This window comes from Argiope bruennichi, chromosome 10 (assembly GCF_947563725.1).
Source record: "Argiope bruennichi chromosome 10, qqArgBrue1.1, whole genome shotgun sequence".
Lineage (NCBI taxonomy): Eukaryota > Metazoa > Arthropoda > Arachnida > Araneae > Araneidae > Argiope > Argiope bruennichi.
In genome coordinates this window covers 125,816,924-125,841,689 of record NC_079160.1, presented here as the reverse complement: position 1 = coordinate 125,841,689, position 24,766 = coordinate 125,816,924, and the positions used below count along the sequence as shown (strand labels likewise).

Genomic DNA, 24,766 nt, shown 5'->3' with positions numbered 1-24,766 from the left:
TAATATACACATTGAATCGTTACTATGCTGGACTAGAACTGAGAGCAAAAGGGAATTACGAGACCCTGAAATCATGGATGCGAAAAATTAAATTTTGGGTACAAATCAAACACTAACAATTAGCTGGCGTTCCTTTAAACGAGACTCTTGAAAATCGCCGCTTTTGAATAGGGTCATGCCGTCTTAGATGTATAAGTATGGATGCCAAGCCAGAATTAAAATCCAGTTTCTCCTGCTTGTAAGTGAATGCGTACAGCCATTTTACAAATCGGTAACAAATTTCGAGATTCATGAACCGATAAATTCGAATAAAAATTTAGTCATTCGAGTAGATCAGTAATGTCCAACTTCAAGAGAATTGGATAAAATTCAATACGTCAACCTCTAATTCACTGTGCATTCAAACTTGAGCGTCCTTTTAGCATTATCAAGGTGAAAGATAAAATATTGATAATAGCCAAGAATATCCTCGAATCGGTAAAGAATCGTACAACAAAATAGCAGCTGGATTTATATTTAAACTGTAAAAATGACTTCAGATCGTAACTTGCCGTCCTCCATATGAAAGCAGAAACGAAATTTTGGTCACATAACCCTACACTCTTCACTTGAATTCTACATCATACCAGTTGGAAAGCACTTATCGTGCACAGAATGTGACGTCCTTTGCGTATACGAAGGAGTATAGTTTGAATACACCCTTAAACTCGCGATTTGGCATCAAAATTTGAGCTATCACCAAGCCAATATCATTCATTAACATTTAATTTAGACTAATAAATTGGATACGAGCTAGCTACGATTTAAAAGATACGTGCGCAGCTCTGCATTACATTAGACGGACAGATATATGGATAAAAAGCTAATCTAGTAAGCTGAAATCGGAGTTAATCGGAAGCCAATAAAATACCCGAGTTTTTCCAACAGAGGATTCCACAAAGGAGTAATTATACCATTCATTTTGATGTACTTATTCCGTGGTTGTGAAGATGCTAAATGTTTCTTAAATTTACATCAACTTCACAACGGAAGTTGGACATTGTTCTTTCGATGATACCATCGCAAGTATTCATGCACAGAAAAGAACCATTGGATCTCCGCAGCGTCATCCAAATTTTAAACTTTCATTAGATATAAATTCAATTTATATGTCCTACATTCAAAAATGTAGTCTCAAAACGCATAGTTATATCCAGTGTTATTCTTAACCTTCATCTATTAAGTGAAAAATTCGAACTTCATTATTTCCATGATTGCATATTCCAATCTAGTGAGCGATTTAAAGAAGGCGAAAAGTTTTAGCAATTTCAAGTAGAGTCTTTTAACGTACTTACCCTACTTCGAGTACAAGGGCGATATCCATCGGTTTGGACAGATTCGCAACAATAACCAAACGCTTCAGACCCGTAGTTGTTACGACTTCCACAGTACCTTTATTCGAATCAGCCCAGTAAAGATTTCCGCTTATTGGATCAAACGCCATACCTTCAGGGGACACCAGATGGTGCCGGACGAGCTCCCTATAAATGTAAAATCACAAGATTAACCAACGAGTGGACGTTGCTGGTAACAAACGGAGAATCTCATGGATCTCGATTCCCTTTAAGGGAAGTGAATAGTACCGATAAAAACCATGTACTTCAAAATTTAATTACTAGACACTTTGAAAATTGGCATATTAGCACCGACTTCAGTGAACCTTGAAAACTTCATACCATTTAATACAGATTGAACTGAAAATTCAACCATTAAAAATAAAGGAATTATCACCTAAATTCTTAAAGTGGTTAGAAATAAATTGTACGTTAGCTTGATATGTTGATGGCAACAATTTCTAAACTAGCTCTTCAGACAGCGACATGCACACTTTTATATCGATAACGGTTGTCGTTAAATTAGAAGCTAGTTCTCTTTATGGGCGGGCATCCATTCTTTCAGATCGTGCAAATTGGAATCTATGTCTTCGCCTGGAAGTAACATAATCGTTGATTGTCTTCTCCAATCCGACCGAAGGCAAGAAAAACCGAGTGACCGGACAGCAGCAACAGCAACACTGGAGGGAACTGTGGTTCGAGTTCGAAGGGCCATCACCGGCCACTGTACAACTCTTCAAGAAAGTACGCCCCGTCATCGATGGGAGATATCCAACCCCTATCTTATCGTATACTCTCAAGCGCGACGAGAACCAACCACTATGCCGGAAGCTTCTAATCCATTACGAAGTGCCCCCCCCGCGAGACCTAGTATTAACATAAAAAGCCAAAAACCTTAAACGCTGTTCAAATCAGTAGCTAGCGACTTGATATTTATATAAACAAATCGAAACCAATGGCTTAATGTTTTTTACTGAAACCTAGAATAACTAATGTTTCTCAATTTTAATTTAAAATTTTAAGTTTGCTGCAATTGCTTTTCTATACATAATTGTTGCGTCATTTAAATTCAGTTACGGGTAATGAAGAAATCTTTCAAGCTTCGTATTTTATGTAAATTAAAATGTCTACAGTTATATTGCGTTGCGTTCAGAACATAAAAATCCACATACAAACACCATAATGTTGATAATAAATACACATACCGTAATTTTGATGCATAATCTAAATTTACCTTCTGCTGAATGATGTCATATTAAATGAATAGATGGCTGGAGTCTTCATATCAGATACGAACAGAGTTCTTGTCTTCCAGTCATAAGCAAGCCTTCCGATCAACTCGACATGGCTCAGCGGCAACTCTGAGATGGCGGTGCTTCCTGCCGCTTCCGGCCGAATGTGATAAATCTTGCTTTCATCGTTCACCAGCAGCATGGGATAATTGCTGTCAACTGAAACAAGTACAGGTTGAATTTAATCGTTTTGAAATAGAACATTCCATATAGTAAACGGCCGGTACCTACCACTGCAAGTCCTTCCATTTCTGCCGAGTGAGAAGCCTGGCGGGCAAGCGCAGCGATAGTTATTCAGTGGAGCAATGAGGCAGATGTGACTGCACGAACTACCCCAGCATGGATTGTTTGCTGAAGAGAAAGTTCAGAGCATCAATAAAATCAGTTTAAAGATGTAGAAAATTTCTATACATTATGCATTAATGGACAAGAGTTGTCTAGAGATCCATCGCGCAATCCGAACTTGCGAAGTAAAAATAGCGTTTCCTTTTATAAGATGGCAATCTCCGATTGCATACAACTTTATTGCTGCAAAAAACTGCAGCTGAAGTTTCGCACTAGGCAAGATATGTACAAAATTTCAAAATTCAGATCATAAAAATTTTATTTGGAAAATAATGCTCAAAATCATTGGAACATTTACGGATGCTCTTCCAGAGAACGCTAATTTGAAAATCTGCAAATATTTGCTCATAAGCTATATTTGCAGTGTTTCTCAAAATACAGAAAGGGACTAGGGTATTGAATATCACGAGATTTTCATGGAGATAACTGAAATGGTTGCAGGAAGCCATTTCCTTCTTCAGTTGCAGTTCTGGAAATTCCCAAGACATTCTACAGTGTGAGAATATTTACAGCACCACAGCATGAAAATATTTTGAAAGCCAGCTCAAAGTTTAAAGTGATGAATGTCATATGCCGGCTAATATATGGACGAGTCCAATTATATTCTATATACAAATTTTGTATAGAAGGTTCAGAATGCCCCCCAGAACACTAAGCAGTAAGATGTATATTTCTATGATGTTTGTGAATACCGCATCTTTCAGAACCATTAGCGCAGCATTAACGGTCACGATACCATTGATCTGCAGATACAAGACTATGAACTGACAAGGAGCCTTCAATAAAAGTGGGGTATTGCTAATTTAGCGGATTGAACTCCTTCAATGATACATGCGAAATGCAGTAGATTTACAGCGCAAGATCGACAGATATTAATTTAGAACATAAAATTGATAAGAAAATCCACTTACCCCGTCTTGCTAAAACAGGATGATAGACGTGAACTCCCATAATATGCTTTCCATTCTCGCGCACCATTACTGTAGTCTTGTGGCCAGTAAATTTATTGGAGGATTCCAGAGTGAAGGTAGTCCAATCAGACCAATATAAGTTATCCTCGAACACAGCAAGAGAGTAGGGATGATACACTTCGTTCTTTATAATTACCTAAGAATTTATTCTGCACATTACAAATATATTCCGGGAATTGGAAAAATTAATAAAATCCACAGAATATAGAACATTTGTGCGCGATGGATAAGGAATGATTGCATTGCTCGGTTCACAACTCTGAACCAACTTATTAACTAGACTATTCGCTATTTGAAAAATAAGAGTGCTAGACAATTACCACAGATTGATATATAGGAGAAATTGTGTTCAGATGATTTGGTTCGTCTAAATTAAATATCATTAAAACAGACTGAAAAGATTATGAGCCGCAGAAGTCGGCATGAAATATGCACGAGTACAATGCTTTCAAAAAGATATGCAAGTCAATATTTTCCTTAATATTTTAACTTGTTTTAGGGATTGATGTTGCTTGCACTAAATGTTTCAATTGCCATCTGCAGTCTAAACTTCAGTTCTAGCGATGGAAATTCGGCTGTAGTTACAACCATTCCTCAAATGCTGGTAATAAATGGCCCTTCCTCTCAATATTCAAAATTAGCGAAGCTGAAAACTTGGAGGATTCAATTGTAAAGGAAATTCGGAAGCGTTTCCGTTGGCAGTGTCACTACACAAGTGGTACGAAATTGGTTAACCGAGTGTTATTTAAAGTTTATAACTGATTATAATTGGCCAATATTTGTGCCATAAAATTTAGTTCAATTTCAGTATTAAATTTTTTATCTCCGAAACAGTTTTCGAAGATATTACTCAAGTTGAAGACATTTTGGATCGGAATTTAGCTCGTGTAGACTATTTTCATTCTTAATATGCCATTTGATGCAATTGCAGATATAACCATCTTTATTACCAACCTAGATCTTCATGGTCCGAAGTACTCTGAACAATCAATATTCCATATACACGAGAAATAGATGCCGGTTTGGGTTTATTTGCACCAGTTATGACTGGTTCAGTTTGTGGCCATGCAGATCTTTCTAGTTTCTCATTCTCCAAACATCAACTTAATTGCGCGAGTAAATTTTAGAACTGCAATTAACTGTTAAGTAACGTCCGATGCGGGGTTGATGCAGGTTCAAAACAAACTGGGGAGGTGTATTGGTTTTGTTGGTTCATTGGAAGATAACCGTTTCTTTTAACGATTTTTTGAATTCTCACCCTCTTCATCATTAAACATTTAATTCGAAAGGATACGACATCGGAATAATACTTTACGTTGGGATGAGAACCAACATTTCTTGGAAGTAATTTTCATCACTTAGCGATGCTTCTGTACAATTTCATTAAGAATTCTGAGAATTGATTTAAGTATAAAGAACAATCCATTTTGGCTACTAGCAAATACGATCAAACTTTTGTTTGTCCCCTAGTCAACAAGGAGACTGAGTTCCTAAAAACTGGTTTGTTTTGCAGAAATTTCAATTGATATTCATAAAAATGGAACACAATTCTGCCTGGGTAAATTTAAGAAAAATCAGAATATCAATATTATAGCTACATCGATGAATTTCAAGATTATAGAATTATAATCTATAACAACCTAGCCATGTATTAGCAGTATTGCAGTGTCTCTTTACTACTACATTAACACTCGAAAAGGATTGATGTTTTTTGCAATTAATAAACCAAGTCTATCAAGGATACGGCAACAGGGACCTCCTTCCCAACCCCGTACACTCGCCATGTAATAGACATAACGCTCGTTTAAGAAATAAAGATTATACGATTAGTTAATGTGCGCCCGAGTAGAAAAACGGGGAAACACTGAATTCTAATGAAATTCCGGAATGGTACTTTCTATAGTTAAATCTATACTGCTAGGAACACTTGTAATCAATGAAATGGAAACATTATACTAAGTTCAAGGTTTATACAATTTAAAGTTAAAAACCGTTTTTGGAAGTTGCATGTTAGATTGACATTAGTGGTCTTAATTAGCTCATTCACAAAAGCGAGAACTCGACATAAAAACGTTACCCAACAGAAGAAATGCTTAATCAAAATAAAAAAGTCAGATCTGTCATTCCGAAAAATGTTCAGCCATTGTAGGAACTAATGTTTTAAATTAGAAACAACTTTAAAGATTTAACTTGAATTTTTTTTTACAATTTCGTTTTTATAAAAATTAATTCAATATCTTGCCCAAATGATTGCATTCAAATATGAACAATGCAATAAGGCGGCAGTTTCATTGATAGGCGTTTATATCCATTCATTTCTCTTCAATTTGCGAATGAATATTTGCACACATTTCTCCTCCCAATTTACTTGCATTTCAAAATTTTAGGTTTTTAGTTCATTTCTTAGATCTATCCACAATAACTTGTATGTAAAGATTATGATTGCAGCATTACAATATAGTATGAAATGTTTATCATTTAGGTTACATTTCATTCGACTAACGAGAATCGATAAATATATTAACTTAATGATTTGTTTTTCTTTCTAGGTGCATTATAAGTAATTAAAAATTCCTTTCCTAAAATTTCCTTTTGAACGTGGAAAGTAGTCTGTGCGTTTGGCGTTGGTTACATGAACAGCTTTTTAATGTTTCACTGGCTTTACCTAATCTCGTGAAAAAAATTTAGAGCTAGATTCATTTTTTTTTACATTCGAATCTTACAAGAATTCAATTCTGAATTTTAGATTAACATGTTGCAAAACTCGCAGAGCAAGAAAAGAAACTAACCTTCCGAATTTTCCCATCTAGAGTAACGTATTCGATTGTCAGGAGCTTTGCATCTGACCAGTAGAGCCGGTTGGAGGTGTGATCAATAGCGATACCATTCGGCCACTGGATGTCCTTCGATACCATGGCAATGCGCCGGCTGCCGTCCATGCCACTCCGATATATTCCAGATGTGCTTTCTCCCCAGTCACTCCAGTACAGTAACCTGCGATACAAGGTTAAGTCAGTACAGAACGCTTTAGCGATGCTAATCTGTTTAAGCCTTCTTCAACGAGTGCTGGGCACGCTACAGTTTGTGGCTTGAAATAGCTCCATAATGATTCACAGCCAAATGATTGGCAATTCAAGATTAGAAATCGTTTCTGTAATGAGTTCGTATTTAAATTAAGATGCATTTAGTTTCATCGATTTCAAGATGAATAACTGCCATCTCTAGATACACATTGCCGAAAAATTTAAAGGGTTACCCACTTTAAGAATATGCATATTTGAATGCATTCCTTAGTTCATCTAGGAGGCATTGGATGCCAGTAAACTTTGCTTACGAAATATTCTCGTATAACCCTTTGACTATATATTTGAAACGAATTCTGCATTTGACTCATTAAATTTTTCTAACATGTGAAAGCAGCTTTTACGTAAAAATTCGTTTCTTATTATTCAGAATATATACTTAACGATATTAAGATAAGCTAAAATTTAAAAAAAATGGAAAAAATTCAAACAAATACGGAACTTTCCGATACATCAAATATATCCATAGGGTTCAAAGGTTGTACTGAACTTTTGCTTCTCCATAGCAGATTGTTTTGCTTGGAATTTTATGAGTTATCACTAGGCCATAGGTCTCTCCAAATAACTGAACATCGATATTTCATGGCATTCATTAGGTAATCGAGTAGATTCCGAGTCCATCTCTCCTCCACAATGATCGCCTAAATTTCGAGTCGTTCCGGGTCACAGCATAGGGGCAACTTACCATCGTAGAGAACTCCAGTATACGGAATCGAGCTACAGACGAAAGTGCATGATCAGTGTAAGTTCCATATCTTGCTAAGAAATTCAGTCTGGCACGAGACCAATTCTTATAAAATGATTGCCTTTTAATGATATTTTATATCATTAAAAGGCAGGCATAAATGGAACTTAATACCTTAAAATAAAACGTTGAATTCATTTTGCATTTCTATCCGCAAACTGCTTTCAAATGCAATTCCTTACACTTCTACTCGAACCGTTGTTTCATGGTCTCGATTGCGAGACTTTAGAAGCAAGAAACTCTTCAGACCTCGGTTTTGATTGAAAGCATCCCAGTCCATTTAAAGAGAATTGGATAGTAATCTGTGCTTCAAATAAAAAGCTCGTTCTTATTTCTACAAGATTTTACAATTAAAGGGATACAGATTAAATGTCAGCAAAGCTGCACCGATGGGAGTTTTGGTCAAACTGTTCTGCATAGTTTCACCCACCAAGTTTCGTACTTTTATATGCATTTTAACTTATTGGCACAACTTTCACCAAGTGTTATTCAATGTGGACGATCTAATATGATTACAAAGTCAATCTAATATGATTACAATTAGTTGCACACCTATGGAAGCGCATTTGGCAATGGTTCTTAAGATGCACCTTTTCCTTCTTCGCCATTTTTATTCAACTAATACTTCTGGAGAAATAACTATCAATATTTCATTCTTTCCAAAGAATTCTGGCATTCATGCTGTAGCACAATGCAAGCAGTGCAATTTGGAATTTTTTTAATCAACGGCTTTCGAATTTGAATTTTAGAAATTTAAGAAGTTATTCATAACGGCATCAGTTGCATTGATGTCTAAAATACTGCAATCTATTTCATTTGTATGCAACTAGATTTTACAGGTTAGTTGAGCCGATGTTCCGACAAAGCTGGTCTTGTCGCTTTAAAAGTGCATGCCAGATACAAGGCGATAGATCAAGTTTTAGAAGAGCGAAAAAGGCGATGTTATATCACCGATTTAGAAGTATACAATTATATGATTGACACAGTAATTACTAACAAACGAGTAATTTAGAAGATGCTGCTAGCGGGTATAAAGAAATGAACTCGGAATCTTTAGTGTATCTTTAATTTTAGCAGTTTTACCGCTTACTGAAGTATCACATTATGGAAGCTTCATTTCAATTTGTCATTCACAGACATTGATAACAAGTTCTTTTGAAACCTGTAAATGAGGAGACTTTATGAACTTGGCCCAACAAATGTCAAAATCTCAACTCAAAGTAATTACTTTATAATCAACTACCAATCAATTTTAACTTTTTACTCTCTCTGCGAATGAGAAGACAGCAAAGTCGCATTGCCTGTTTACCAGTTACAAATAGAAATTGTTCTTTTGTCACAAAAAAGTTTTTAAAACCATTTAAGTAAAAATTTAGTCATTTCAAGTTCGTACATTTTTAGCACCCATAGTTTCGGGTGCCATATAGAACAGATGGGCTAAAATGGGACAGAATTTATGTAGGCATAACCGAGTCTTGTCTTTTTTGTCAAGTTTAAAAAGTAAACCTTAAGTTATAATTAGCAAGAAGCTTACCCTTCAGGCGGATCTACTGCTATCGCCCGCGGTCGGCCGATATTTGTGCTATGTAGAACGTGACACATCGATCCATCTATCTTGCATGCCAAGATCTGTTTCAACCCGGAATCCGTGAAGTACAGATTTCTGGCCACGTAATCAACAGCTATTCCTTCAGGAACCATGAGGCCTTTAAGAAAGATTCAAAAGTTACAGCTGGAGCTATGTTGGCAACTTGAAGTTTCGGTGAAATTTTATTATTGCTTACCGTTGGTCAGAACAGTCGAGAAGCTACTACCATCTAGTTTCGAAGAATAGACCGAAGATTTGTTCGATATTTCTACCCAATAAACTCTGGATTCTAGTGGATCCACGTCGACAGATGCCGCTTTGGCTAACGCACTGTGAACAGGAAAATAACGCCTCGTTCTCAAGAACATGGCTCGAATTTCGTGTAGATTGGAGAATACCAACACAGGTTCAGGTCCTTAAAAATAGTTCATAAAAGTTTGAATTGAACCGTAGATTGTTGGGAAGATATTTAAACACTTCTAGAGTTTAAGATTCACAAAAAACACAAAAATTTCAGAATTTACCGAGATTTGAAATCATTGCACGCGACAAATTTTAAGTAGTTTCGCGTATACCTACGATTATTTAACCATAGTTCATCTTATCCTAAAACTAAATGCTCCGATTTTGCTGTATATTTATACCCTCACTTTATTAGCGAATTTCATTACTTTGTACAATGAAGTTCTACATTTGTCTCCAAAACGGCTAGCAAACTTAATCATAGTAAACTCTGAACATTTCATTATTAAAATGGTTTGAATTGGGTGTAACGAAACGAAGACGTTTTGCTGAAACTCGAAGAACTGAAATGCTGACTTCTACGTTTGAGAAGGTAGGTTTTTCGGCTTCAAGTTCATTTGTAGCGAGACTGTATTTCGAATCTGAAAATTCGCGTTTTCAGTTGATCATGAAGATAATTTCACGATATTGAACTAAAGAATTATTTGTAAAATTGGTGTATAAATTCTCTCCGAGGCCAAGATTTCATAATTCACGTAAATTAAGAATAATCTGCGGCCGTCTCAATCGCTTCGAGATGGTAGTGGGAAGTTGTAGAGTCGTCAAGATCTAATACACTGGCAAGATTTCTTCGGGAGAGTTTTCAATGGCTATCTCGTGTGAAGGTGCTAGAAAATATTTTGCATCACGAAACTTAACTCAGTTTTCGGCATGGATGACATTACTGGTTTCGAAAGATGGAGACCGATTTCTTTATCAGCAATCGATGCCAACAATATATGGTGTGGTGAATACTTAACCATCTTAAATTCCAGGATGCAGAAGTAAATGGGCTGTTCGGAGTTGCTTAAAAACTATTAAAACTTCAAGATATTAAAAACAAAACATTTCATTCGCTCACCCAAATATTACTAAAAATTACAGCACTCGTTTTTAGCTCCTCCCCTTCGCTAAGCGCAAGCGCGCCAAAGGATAGCAAATCCTTTACCGAAGGGAGGGAAAGAGCTCTAATGAGTGGCAACATATGGTGTGCGAATCCACAAAGACCCTTTTGGTTTAACTTTAAAATACAATATAGTGAAACAGAATTTATTTTAAGTTTGAATTTTATCCGAAATACGTTTTCATATGGTAAAGTTTACAATATTCATTTATGTTGATTCATGTAGTTAACTAGTTTTAGATTGTTCGGATGCGCTTTTTAACAGACTTTGTGCATGTCTCATGAAGATCTGTTTTCAAGTTCTAATCTTGTAAATTTAAAAATTTGACGGATTAAGACAAATGAAAGCAATACCTTGAATGTACGCGAAAATAGAGACGCAGTTTTGTATATAAATTTAATGGCAAAGATAATAGGCAAAAGTCATTTTCCCTCTGTCGACGGTATGGAAGTTTAGATATTAGGAATATTCATTAAAATGATAAATCCACGAGTCATTTTAATCGCTCACTAAAATAAAATCGCAGAAAGTCGTGTGTAGCGGAAATTTGGCAAGCTTGTGTTTATCAATTGCTTTATAATTAGAATAGGTTCATTACAATATTTTTTACAAAAGTAGGAACAAACGAGTCGATTTCTGTGAAACAATTGCCATTGGCTTTTCTGATGAATATGAATCGCGAGTCACTCGTACCAGTTTGCTCACGAGACTAAAATCAGCCATTCGTTCTTTGCTGCTAGAATATATTTTTACCGACATTCATCTGTACTTCAGGTTGCATTGCATCCATCTTTACCGTCAATTTCAGAAGAATGCGATTTCTCTTGGAGGAGTAAAAATTTAGCATTACCTCAGACTCGTTTTTAAAGAAAAATCGGTTCATTTTTGGAATGTGTATCACTCGTAAAGGAGAGATACGCAATCCAAATCCGCTGCCTTTGTCTTAATGTTTAAGACAAAGACGAATCGCGTAGCTTCGAACTTGCTTACATCGAGGTATTCATATATTGCATTTAGTTTTGGATTCGATAGGAAAAGCTAAAACTGCTTCCGTTTGCAGCAAAAAATTGGCAGCATTGGTATTTATACTTGCTCATCAATTAGCAGTTACAAGTTGAAGCCAGTATCGAGTTGCCATAAAAGTCAAACCAGTTGAATTTAGTTTTCAGTTCATATCGTATTACAATGAATGCGAACAAAAACTTGCTCTTGTATGAACGTTAAAGAAATAAAGTTGCCTGAAGAAAATGAGGCAATTTGCAATCAAAAAAGCAGTTACAGGAGTGTATAGTTTTAAATTGAAATACTTTAGCTTTCATTGTTCAAAAATGGGCTAGAATCCATTTTCTCAGTCATCAAGTTAAATGATGCAACTTATTGTATTTTGAAGCATCCGAGATATTGATTACAATGAAGCTATAGCATTCATGTCCGCACGCAAGTTTAAATTTAAAAAGGAACCATATCAAAAAATGTTGGTTCATTTTCAAAATAATCGAGTTGTCATCGAATAGGATACATTTCCATGAAATTCAGCAGTTTCGTAGATTAGTCGCATTTGTAGCCACGAATATCCGAGTCTTGAGAACTGTATGGATAATTTGGCACACGAAAGAGCGAGAAATTAAATTGTGCCAAAACTAGACGATTTATGTGGTTAATCCGTTTAATATGTTGGTTTATGATTTAGACTATAAATCCATTCTTTTAAAACAAAAAAAGGAGAATCCCGCATTATGCTTCACAAGAGTCGCTTACAGTCGGGGGAGAAAGAAAATAAACTTATAGCCATGAGAAAGAGTAAAAAATTTAAATATATAATAACTTAATAGAACAAACCTGAAGCCAAGCATGTATTATTAAGCAAATGATATCCATCTACACAGGAACATTCGAAGCTTCCAATTCGATTGGTGCACAGTTGACTACAAAACCCTTCAACCGAGCATTCGTTGACATCTAGAAGATGTTACATAAATTAGTTCAATGCGATTATTGAATGCAAGTTTAAAGATATAGAATTAGTTGCATATTCTCAAAAACCCACAATGCAAGAAGCCTTTATTCGCAGTTCCTACAAACATTGATTTACAGCTAACTACGTTTAATTCACCTATTCTAAATGCTTTTTTCAAGTTGGAATTAAATTAACAAGCAAGACACATTAGCTTTGTGCATCGGGTTTCCAGAAACTATTCAGCTCCTGGATTTTGCATCAAATATACAAGTAGAAAGCAGCTTTGCGACTTGAATTGCGATGTGTCATTTTAGTATTCTACTTTCGCAAAGCTAAAGCGCTTAACCTACATTCTTTCATTGAAAGATTTATATGCCAGAAATGTAATCTGTTGCAATGATTTCTATAAATAATTAGGCGATAACCTATTCGCATATGCACATTTTCGAAGATGGATTCGATTAAATCCAGTAGCATTCAATATTCGGGTTTTTTTTTTTTATCATAAAAATTGTAAAAGAAAAGTTGCGTTTTAATGCGTATGAACATTTATATTGCAAGAATACAAGACTGATCAAGACGTTACCTTCACAAGTTTTCCCATCTTTACCCACGGTGAAGCCTTCGTTACAGTAGCACTCTGGGCCTTTTGGAGTCCGCCTGCAATTCTGACTGCATGTCGGTTTGGTGGCGTTGCAGAGCTGGCCTAGAAGTTTGGAAAATTCTAATAAAATTCAGAGTTCCAACTGCTTGAAAACGAGAAGTAAAGTTTTTTGCATTCTTCTGAAGAACTTTCCAGATGGCAGAAGATTTGATAAACTTCCACAAAAATTTAAGAGAACTAAAAACAGCGTTAAGCCATTAGGTTCCAAAAATTTATTTTCCGTTACATGGCATTTATATTTGGCAGGCGACAAGAATTTAGTCATTGAGTAAAATGGATACCGAGAAGTTTCAGTATACTTAAATTTCTTTAATCTACTTTAGAAGTTTCATCGGAAGAAAATTTACACCCTTCATTTAAGCGAGCGGACTCTGAAGCTAATGTTCATATCGAGTCGAGTTTGGTCACGTTCTGGAGAAAATAGCCGTTTTGGAAAGAGTTTCATCATTTTGGATTGAGCAGATGGAGATATTCGAGTTTGTTTTATGGCACAAGCCATCTTTGGCTAAGCTGCGCCACATTCATAGAATAAAAATATTTGTATCTGTTTATAAAACCAAAACGTGGAGTGTAAGACGCGTCTAAAAGCGTAAAAATGCGAGTCATGGAAAAAGCGCAACAGTGATGCAAAGAATGGTACAGAACTGCAAAATTTGGCTAATGCTTGTATACGATTATAAAACTATTTTTACAAAAGTTAAAAAGGTTAACATGCGGATGAGGATATTCGAGGAAGTACATTCGGATTTCTATCCATACTAGCGAAATGGATTGATCCCAAGTTTGATTTCGTGTTCTCAAAAACGGTGCAATTTACAGGGCTGGAGTTCCAGCGGAATCGTGCTGATGCCATTGCGGATCGCCTAACATGTAAAATTATTCTACCAAGCAAACTGTTTGCCTTTCTCGATAGTTCCTGAATTCGTCATGAATTATGCCTTCAACAAACCCAGTTTCGTAAGCGGAACTAAATCCAATTCAGAATCACAAGAAGGATTCAGATCTTCAGTGGTATCAAGCAAATTTCTTTCAACTGCTTGATAGAGCGTCGATTCAGTAGACACTTGTGCAGATGAATTTCCCGACACTCGCAAAATAAAAAATGCAAAGTTAATCAAGCTAGAAATGAAAGTCAATTTCAAAAATGAAGACTGGACTTTAAAAGCCATGTACGAAATTGTAGCGAGCGGATGTGAAGAAAAAAAAAATCAAGCATAGTTTTTACTTTTGTTAAATAAGTCTAGATTAAAATACTATTCTCGTAATTTAATTGTAGATGATTACTTTATCGATTTCACTTCCCATTTAAATGGAGTTTGTTGTTACTGAAAGAATATACGTTATTCGAAACTTATCAAAACTAAACTGCCCATCGTAGGCAAGTTTATTTTAAGATTTAAGAACTTGGATCCCTATGCGTCATTAAGCTAAAATTAAGTGCAAAACGCTCATCATGTAGATTCAAAAAGTTCAAGAATTTGCTTGTGACGACTTATTTTTTCGAATACTGTCATTCATTTCTATAATCAGACGAAACCCAGACTTCCCTAAATCGTAGATTAAATTCTTGGTTTCTCCTAAACAATTTCATAAACAGCATCGAGAATGTGAAAACTGCCGTAAAGAATTCTCAGGAGCCGAGCTTGAAGACTGGATTTCTTTCTAGCAGTGATTGCGAAGGAAAATGTGTTGCATGTCAAGTTTAATTGTTTTTAAAACTTTCGATGAAAAGGAGATTAATCAGAAGTAAAAATGTATGCAATATTATATACGTTATCTGCGGATCTAAATTTTAAAATAAAGTTTTTAAAAACACTACAAGAAATCTAGTTTGTGGAGATTCATGCGAATCAATTGCACGATTCATAAGACTGAGAGTTCGCTTCGATAGACACAGGTTCAGCGGGATATTCCATTGAATGAGACGATCGCTAGAAACGAGGGCATATATACAAACCGTTCAAGCCTACTTACTGCAGAGCTTTCCTTCGTCGCTGGCATCGGGACAGTCCTTCTTGGAATCGCAGACTCGCTTTCTGTCCAAGCAGGTGCCGGAAGAACAGGTGAATTCGGTTGCTGCGCATAAGTCTGAAATGAGACGGGAAGTCTGTCACAAAGTCTTTAAGAACAACCATGCACGCAAGAGTTCAGATGTTATACAAGTTCTTAAATTGTATTACAAATGTAATGCGGGTTTAGTATTCACGATAATACAGTCAGCAATTAATCAAGTAAAGATTAAAAAGCCAGTGGCATGACAGCCGATGTGGGCCAAGGCCTGCAGTGCCCATATGCGCTTTCTTGACCGAGAGCCCTAGGTTTCAATGCAGATGTCCCGTTTAGGTAGTCAGCCTAATGCGGAACCCCCCGTGTTTAATTCCCAAGCATGCTTGGTCTTCAGTTTATCGACCCACTGAAGAAAAAAAATTACGCAACCTTATAACACGATTTCTAGCGCAATTTTCGTATCGTTTCCCCTCTCATTTTGCAATCAGCAGAGAATTTAATTTTACAATCTTAGGCGGGCGTTGTTAGGTAGCCTGATTTCTATAAATTAGTTAAACTTAATGCGCACGTTATTTACGGTTAATTTTTGAAAATTTCTTTTGATTCACGACTCTGTGGTGGTCATGTATGTATACAATTGTACTGCATTATTTTAACCACCTAGCATTTGCAAGGGAACCCACTGAAGGATCGAGATTAAATTGCCAGCTTCGAGTTTATGGAGTACACTTTATAAGTTTCGACTTTGTTTATTAATCGGCCTTCCTGTGCTTTCTCAGATCAGAGACCTAAGGCAGCTGTCCAGTTGGAAGCTTTAGGCTGATTGCTTGATCTCCATGGTAATCAAATAGAATTACCAGTTCACACAATTCCGAAAATCGCCCCCAAAAAAGGGAAATCTATTTTTTAAACGAGATTTTAGAAACATCCATTTCGTAGATATGCTACTTTTAACCATTTTTTTTATCCTTTTGGCTTACGCGTTCGTTTGCAGAACTGTAGCGAGATAGCGCCTCACCTTCGACGATACAGATGGTATATCTTCATGTTTTGAATTTAATACTTCACGATTCCAAGTTTATGAAAACGAGATTTTATAAGATATATCTATCAAATCTTGTTCGCTTTTATTCGCGAAACTACTCGGGTGGTATTCGTCTTGAAGTAATGAGCCGATTACAATCGGTAGCGCCTCGAGTTGCGGTTGTGAAGAAACTGAACGGATACAATTTCAAGTGCTCATCTACATGGATCGAGTTGCATCAATGAAATTAAACGCTAAGTTAGGGGATAAAAGTCGGTGTGTTAAGAAATGGCTCTCCCTCTATGCCACCTAGAATAAATAGATCAAATCCCTCCTTGCATAGAACAAAGCGAGTGAAAGTCCTCGAAATCTGTCAAGCGCAAAAGGATGAGCTTATATCTTCTGGATTTTTCCCATTTTGTCTAGATGTTCCCATTTCTTCGAACGTTTCGAAATGACATGAATGTCAGGGGGTACGAAAGCTGGTTCCGAACCAATTTCAATCTCATTACCATGGAGACGAGGCGAGTTACTATATATCAGATTCCAACCGCCAGCCCGTGCCGTCATGAATGGGATCAGCATTCGAAATGTGAAATTCTTGGAGCAAAAGAGATTAAGATTAAATTAGACGCTCAGTTCTGCAAGATCCATTAAATAAACGTAGTCTAAAAAGCCAAACTGAACTCGTTTCTTAGAGAATTCAATCGTTTTACATAGGACATGTCTATTTTATGAAAATTTACCCTTTAGTTTTATAAACTCAAGATATTCAGCATTTAAAGCATTCAATTCATACACTATAATTTTACCAAGTCTCCCTTTACGATCAAATTGAGTAGAAATTAGAGTTAAAAAGAATATCTAATTCTCCAAACGGAGTAAGCCATTGTGACCGTTAAGGCCGTTTTCAAGAGATGTTCCGATTTGTAGATTAAAATTTCAGATTTCGAATCGTGAGGAAATCATAAATTCGAGTTGCAAGTTTCCTCTTATATTTTGAATTTGGATGCAGTTTACAGCTACTTTTAAAGAAAATCCAATCCAATTGAATTGATTGTTAAATTAAAATGCAATACAATATTCAGTAAGCAGGCTCATGACAAGCCATAGTACAAGAGTTGTATGGCATACGAATTCCATCCTGGCATACTTCGTCACCAAGATTCGCAACGTAGAATTTGAACATAAAATAAGGTAGAATTTCGAAACAAAATTTCGTATTCTAAAGTTGACCAACAATCGGTTATCCATACATAATCCGCTTACTCGTTTGGACATGGCAACATTTCAGACTATCAACAGATTACAGTGCAACATCTATTTGGACCAATATAAAGTTTCCTATTCAACATTGATCAAATTTTAGGACTACAAATTCTAGTTAACAAGTTCATGTAGATGAAATTTCAATTAATGAAACGGTCATTCCATCATAAAGGGTGAAGAGCGAGTTTGACTGCGCCGAACCGTATTCAAAACAAGAGAAGTTACCTTTCGAGCAAAATTCTTCGTCGGATCCATCAGGACAATCCTTTCGGCCGTCACATTTCCACATAGAGGGTATACAGTGATTGTCCTTGCACTTGAATCCATGGCAGTGAGTGTCATTCTCTGAAAGGGGGATTGAATTTCAGTTATTTCGTAAATGCAATCCTATAATTAAGGCATGAAAATGTCCTTTCAACTTCACTGTTCGGCACGTCTCCCCTTAGTTTGCTTTTAACTATTTACTTTTCTTTGTTAAATAGTATCTTAATGCGAAATATCATGCAGTGCCAAGGGATTGTGCGCAGGGTTTTAACATAACTCCAAGTTTGGTTTCTATTCGAGAGATCAAGAGGAACAGTTTCTGTCAATCTTCAGTTAAATTGTAGAATTTTGAGAACTACCGAAACATTAGGTCAACCTTTTAGGGGTTTGGGATCCAATTCTAGTGAGGAAAAGGTACGAAACTGGAATTTCAGTTTGGGAATGAATGTACTCGGTATATCTTTAGAATGTTCACTCTTTAAAATATCGGTGACAATAGACAATTCCGAGAAGATATTCGAGCTTTCCTTCATTAGCTCATAAATTAAGTTCTCCTTGTTGATCTACGGCCATCCAATACGACTGTTATCCTAGATGGCTGCTAAATAGCTGGTAAGCGCTCAATCCTAGGATATTAACCTTACAAGTTCATTAGAAGGTTATGCACACTAGAATATTCTTTTCGACGCGAGAACCGTTTATTCATATTTAAATTATCAAGTTTAATAATTTTTAAACAATTTTAAGAACAATTAATGATGAATGACTAGTTATCCTCATGAAGATTCCAAACGTCCAGCGTTAACAAGAATTTAAAATGAAACTTAATTTTGAATTTTAATGCTGGTTATCGTATGCAATACGAGGATCATTAACGCTGTGCGTTGAATTTACACATTTAGTAAATGGCAATTGTCCACAAGAGCGATGTCCTGAAGAACATCCATTTGGAAGATTTCAGCCATCTGCTTACTCATTAAGTTACCCATTATGCTTTGCGCAACACTATAATGAGCTCTCGTCTTCACATCCTAAAGGAAATTCTAAAAGTTTGACGGGTAGCAAATAGACAACATGGGTTGGTTATGTTCATTAAGTGGTTAACTGGTGTCGAATATTTGAGAATTGAATTGCTTTAAACCAATTTAGAAATTTTAACTTTAATGATCATAAAAGCAACGGCAATACGCACAATTAGCAAACTGTTAAAAACTATAGTTTAAATTCGATTCATTGCATGAACGAACATTTTAAATGTTAATGTTTTCAGAATATTTTTAAATAATTCAGTTAAATTATCAAAACCAATCAATACAAGAATAAAATCCAACCACATGGTTTAGAAGTCTTTACTCTGAAACTCGTGTTGCTTCACTATTCTGTTCATAGTGAGAGTAATTTTATATAAGCTATGCGAAAGTGTGAAGACTTTCTTGGAAATGGTAGGTTACTGCGCTTTCATATTTTAAGCAACTATACTAAAAGTTTACTACCGATATAAAAATCCTGAACTAAGTTTCCTCCCCAAGCCACGACCTTTTCCAGCCAGTTTCAATATTCCTTCCCCAAATGGAAGGAATTTCAAGCAAAACGATGCTTGAAAATTTGCAAATTTCAAGCAAAATAATTAAAAATTTAAATAACATAAAATTATCAATTCTTATTCAATTCTTTATTAATACGCAATCGTATCAGGTAGAGATTCCGTTTACTACACTGACGTTTACATTTAGCACTTCGAAAAGCAATTAAATACATTATACATGCAAGAATAAGGATTCCATTTGGTTCTTACAAATCTCGATATCAAATTTCCTACGATTTACGAATTAATGTAAAGGTTTCTGCTATTGTAATAAACACTACAAGATAAGAATACCAGAATACAGGATACATCGTCCTCAGACAGAAACGAAAAGTGAATGGTTCACTTCATTTGTTCAACTAACTTGCCGATTCCCTGCTTCCCCATTTAAACCCTGCCGATTCCTTAAAATTCCATGCAATCTCCAAGACTTAAGAAAGTATGCACACTATTTCAAGCCTAGTTTTAAGAAATACCACTGTATATTAAAATAGTTAATGTACTCTTTGAAAAGACTGCTTTCCGTTCGCAAGAAACAGATTTGTCATGGAAAAATCGCAGTGTGTTCAAATGCGAGATTAACGCAATACTTGCCACAAGTGTGTTCATCCGAACCGTCTTCGCAGTCGTGCTCCCCGTCACAACTCCACGTATCGGGAATGCAATGTCCGTCTTCTAGACACTGGAACTGGCTGCTGAGACACTTTTTAGATGGGAGGTTGTCTGCAATAGAAATAATATTACCAACGTTAAGTTTGAGTGTTTCGCTTATAGTTTAGTAATGTCTCAACTGAAGATTAACTGTTGGTGCATGGTCGAACCATCACGGCAAAGAAGAACTGCCCGCGAATGTTACGTGGAAGGACAGGATTTCATACAGGATTAAGTTGAAGAAAAATCATGCATTATAAATAGCTGGTTAAAGAGATTGAAGGTTCTCTCCAGACTATTTTTTGAGGAATAATATTTCTCAATTTATACCATAATGTTTTGGGACATCAGTAACCGAATATTAACCCTTTACCCTCGAGACCGTTTTGTAACGAGAGCTGTTAATGAATTTAACTCAGCAAAACTCAATTTTGAGTATAAAACTTATATTCACACACTTTAATAATCTTGAAACTTGCACACGATATTTCAAATTGAGCCGAGTTTTTTTTTTTTTTTTTTTTTTTAAAAAGACAGTTACGGCCGCGCACCAAACAAGCGAGTTGCCTCTCGGCATTAAATCATGTGGCGAGTGAGAGTCGCCTTTCGAGGGCAAAGGCTTAAAAATATTTGGATTTGAGCCATTAAGTAACGCCCACATTGACAACTAGAACACTGATGGCTCATTTCAATACAATAGTACTAAAATTTGAAAAAGGCGTATTTTTTATAGTTCAGCATTCTTTTACCTCACAACCGAGAGTACAATTATCGTTTTTGTCTAATCATTTGCTTATACAACGAAAATTTTACGCTTTAAAGGCGTGAAAAACGTTTAAATATACAATATTTTATTGATTAAATATGAATTAGTTTAGATTTTTTTTATAAACTAAAATATCTACCAAGGGATTTAAAATGCAGAATAGTTAGATACAAGAGCAGCAAATTTAGCAGAAAAGCAGCTTTACAGGCTTTTTAGATTACCATAGCTCAGTTGCTTCACAAATTGGGTAGCCAAAAAAAGGCTTTTTAGAAGACCCTGTTTTCCCATTCCGATATTTTAATATTGGAACGAGCACTTGAGCGAACAGCAGGACAAGTTCGCTTGATTGAATACTCGACAACCATTTCCGAAAGAAAACATCACCGAAACCAGCAAAGCCGACTTTCTACAGATATTGAGAAATGCAAATTTACCACAATCCTGCTCGTCCTTGAAGTTCCCGCAGTCATTATCTCCATCGCATCTCCATATGTCTGCTATGCAGTTGCCATTGCCGCAGTCAATCCAGTCTTCTGGACAGTCGGATTCTGACAAGGAATAAAATTCTTTTAGAAAAACGAAGCCGTTAGTACGAAAGTGCCAATTCACTGACATTTGAAATATCATTCAAGAAAACATAAACGTATTTGAACTAAAAATCTCACTTTTAAAGTCGTCAAGTAAAGTTCGATCTAGTAATGAATCCATTATTTAAGCACATGAGGTATCTGAATCCATTCTTCCGCAGGATTTAACTATTTAAGAACAGCAAGGTATTTATTTCAAGGTATAGAGTATACATACAGTGGAAGTTTTTTTATTCGGTAGAAAAGATCCTATTCTTCAACACGAAACTGGATTATTGATTGGAGAATTCCAAGTTTTAACCATGTTCAAGAGGATGAGGCACGCGATGGTTTTTGTAGATGTCATACTTTGATTCCCAGATTATTATAATCTTCATAGATAAAGAATGAGCCAAATACAAATGAAGAGTAGGAAGCATGTGTCCTTCACTTTAAAAATTCCAGTGCCAGTAAAAAGTACCCTTTTCTTATTTTGAATGTTACAAACCCAAGTAAGTTAGTGTTTTAATTTTACCCATAAGAATGAGATCGACGAACGATATTTTATCAATTCTTATAATGCTGCAAAAGGTTTGAAACTAAAGAAGTGTTTCAACTTGAACAATCGAAGATTTAGCCAGTACGAAGAATCGCTACGACTCATTTAATCGTATTGGGTTGTAATATTTCAGATGAATAATAACATTGAGTTATAATATCATATAGTCTACGGATCGCATAAAAAAAGTTGAAGCAAGCTTCTGTTTTTACCTCAAGACATTAAAACGACAAAGAAAATTTCAAGCCTTCGTTTTGATTGGGATTCATGAATTACTTTTAGAAAAGTCGGAGAATAAGACAAAATTTTAAACCAAATTCGTAATCCTACAATTAAAAAAACCGCACTTACCTACAAGACATCTTTCTGCAATAAGGGTTAATATTAGTAACACGAAAAGCAACCTTGACATCGCCATGATCTACACAGCATGTCCCAAAACAACTGACACCGCGTAATAGTCTTGTATGGCGCCTTATATGATATGCAGATGTCACGTAAAATGAGCCAGCGACCGGTGATTGTTTGATTGAATCATACATCTTACAAATCCTAAATTATTTCTAAACGGTTCAGTCGAAACTTCTTGATTTTAATTTGGAACAGCTGCCGAATAAGCAGAATGGATAGTCAAGATTTAGTGACTCCGATCTGTCAATCAAAAGTAAGACAGTACTTTTTTGCAGCTTCATTGAAACGTCTTCTTCCGTTTTTGTTTTTTTTTTCTACCTTTTCAAAATAATTCCGAAATAAAATTAAACGACTCTTAGTTAACTATCGAAAATCAGTTCAGAACTAACAGTTAGTCACTATTAACTCTAAGACAATGATTCTCAAAAAAATAATAAGCAAATAAAGATTTGGACCAGTAGTCAAAAACATCGAAGCATGGTAATCTTTTCGGCTAGATTCGGTTGGCTTTATATTATTATTTTTTGGTATACGCAGTATAGAGAAAGTATTGCAATCGTCAAAGAATCCGTGATTTTCTCGAATCTCCACGTTTTTGACCCTTCCTGAGTCCGAAAAATATATTTTTGAAAAATGTTCATCTGTTCATGACAAATATAACTCAAATGCGCTGTGAGCTAGACGGATGAAATTTGGTGTGTAGATTTTACACCAAACTTGTAGACTTCTATCAAATTTTAAACAAAGTCCGTTTGCAGGAGGTTTGTATCTGTTCTTCTGTCTGAATATATGTTAACACAATAACTACAAAACGAAGAAAGCTAGAAAGATACATTTTGTACACAGATTGAACTGTATAGACATCTCTCAGACTTTGAGCCAAATTCCACACGGGATTGACCATTTGTCGGTCTGTACTTTCAGAAACATGTAAATGTAGTGACTCAGGAATTCAATAACTAAAATATATCAAATTTGGCAACAAAAAAAAAGCATTTAATATCGACATAAGCATTTGTACAAATGCAATATCTAAAATAATGAAAAATATTCTTATAAAATATATTTAACATTGCTTCTGAAATTTAAAAATGACAGAATTTGTAAGAAAATAAAATGGTGATCACTCAAAAATCAGCCTCTTGAAATATCGAGTGAAGTAAAGATAAGTTTTTTTTGAACAATATACACCGCGAAATACTGAGGGTAAAATAAAATTTTGAATAAATCTTAGTTAAAATTCTGATTATAATTTTGAAAAACCTTACTTAGTGAGTACTTACTACCGAACAAATGACTCCATGCAGCGCTTTGCACAATGAACAGTTTTGAGGAGTATTTTCAACCATTTCTTCGTGTTGCGGTTTCCAATAAGGGTCTTGTATCGAACCATTCAAAAGGATCGACGGGTATGAACTGATTTCGTAAAGTCGGAAACTCGAAACCTCTAGAAAGTGATATTTTCAAAAGATTGCAACTGACTTCAACATAACACTCGGGGCCGCGGTTGCCTGATGGTAAGGTCTCGGCTTCGTAAGCGGTAGGCTTTAGGTTTGAGACTCGATTCCACGAAGAACTGTCGTGTAAACGGGTTTGGTGAGCGTTTAGTCTGTCGGGTCAAGTGTTTTCCCTCTAGCGCGGTGTGGAAGCTTGGGGAGGGAATGTCAGCTTAGATGCTGCGGTTATTCACAGAAAGATCTCGGTCATCTTTCTTATCAAAAGCCAATCAGTCTATAGTTCATGGATATATTGTTAGATGCACTGCGCTTTGTAAATGCGCCCGTTGAAACGTCTTCATTTTAATGCTTTTGCTTCCAGCCTCATTAAAAGAGTTATTACTAAATGCATTGATATAGATAATAAACTAGCGGAGAGGGTCGCCTCAAAACTTTCTAGCATATTCTTGAAAAAGTGTTATCCCAGATTGCGTTTTGCATGCCATTTGAGTTCAATAATGATGAAATATTAACCTATGGCCTATACTTAGCATTTTTACTGAATGTATTGTGTCATCCTCGGCGCGTTATTTGGTGATGAATCGCTGACACACAGTTTAATAGTAATCTAAAATCGAATTTGTGTTTAAACGCGTTTTTCCCAACCGAAATTGAAACAAAAATTTGGCACAAAACTAAATTTGTAGTCACAAAATCTTATAATAAATGGGGTATATTTAAATCCTGACATTTTTGAGTTATCGCATTCATAAGTTTCTGAAAGTACAGACAGATAAATGGCTC

General features: G+C 35.7%; 1 protein-coding gene across 1 annotated transcript in view; it reads right to left on the bottom strand.

The window, feature by feature from the left end:
- Positions 1-22,589, bottom strand: part of LOC129988637 (low-density lipoprotein receptor-related protein 2-like) — a 43,688-nt gene extending 21,099 nt beyond the window's left edge. Inside the window, exons 1-14 of the mRNA XM_056096906.1 lie at positions 22,467-22,589; positions 21,425-21,538; positions 20,168-20,296; positions 17,950-18,069; positions 15,399-15,512; positions 13,347-13,466; positions 12,643-12,762; positions 9,594-9,812; positions 9,344-9,515; positions 6,771-6,975; positions 3,922-4,117; positions 2,897-3,016; positions 2,608-2,824; positions 1,335-1,520 (exon numbers count right to left, since the gene is read on the bottom strand). Coding sequence (XP_055952881.1) covers positions 1,335-1,520; positions 2,608-2,824; positions 2,897-3,016; positions 3,922-4,117; positions 6,771-6,975; positions 9,344-9,515; positions 9,594-9,812; positions 12,643-12,762; positions 13,347-13,466; positions 15,399-15,512; positions 17,950-18,069; positions 20,168-20,296; positions 21,425-21,538; positions 22,467-22,533 — 2,099 coding nt within the window. The 5' untranslated portion in view covers positions 22,534-22,589. The remainder of the gene's footprint in view (positions 1-1,334; positions 1,521-2,607; positions 2,825-2,896; positions 3,017-3,921; positions 4,118-6,770; positions 6,976-9,343; positions 9,516-9,593; positions 9,813-12,642; positions 12,763-13,346; positions 13,467-15,398; positions 15,513-17,949; positions 18,070-20,167; positions 20,297-21,424; positions 21,539-22,466) is intronic.
- Between the last annotated feature and the right edge of the window lie 2,177 nt (positions 22,590-24,766).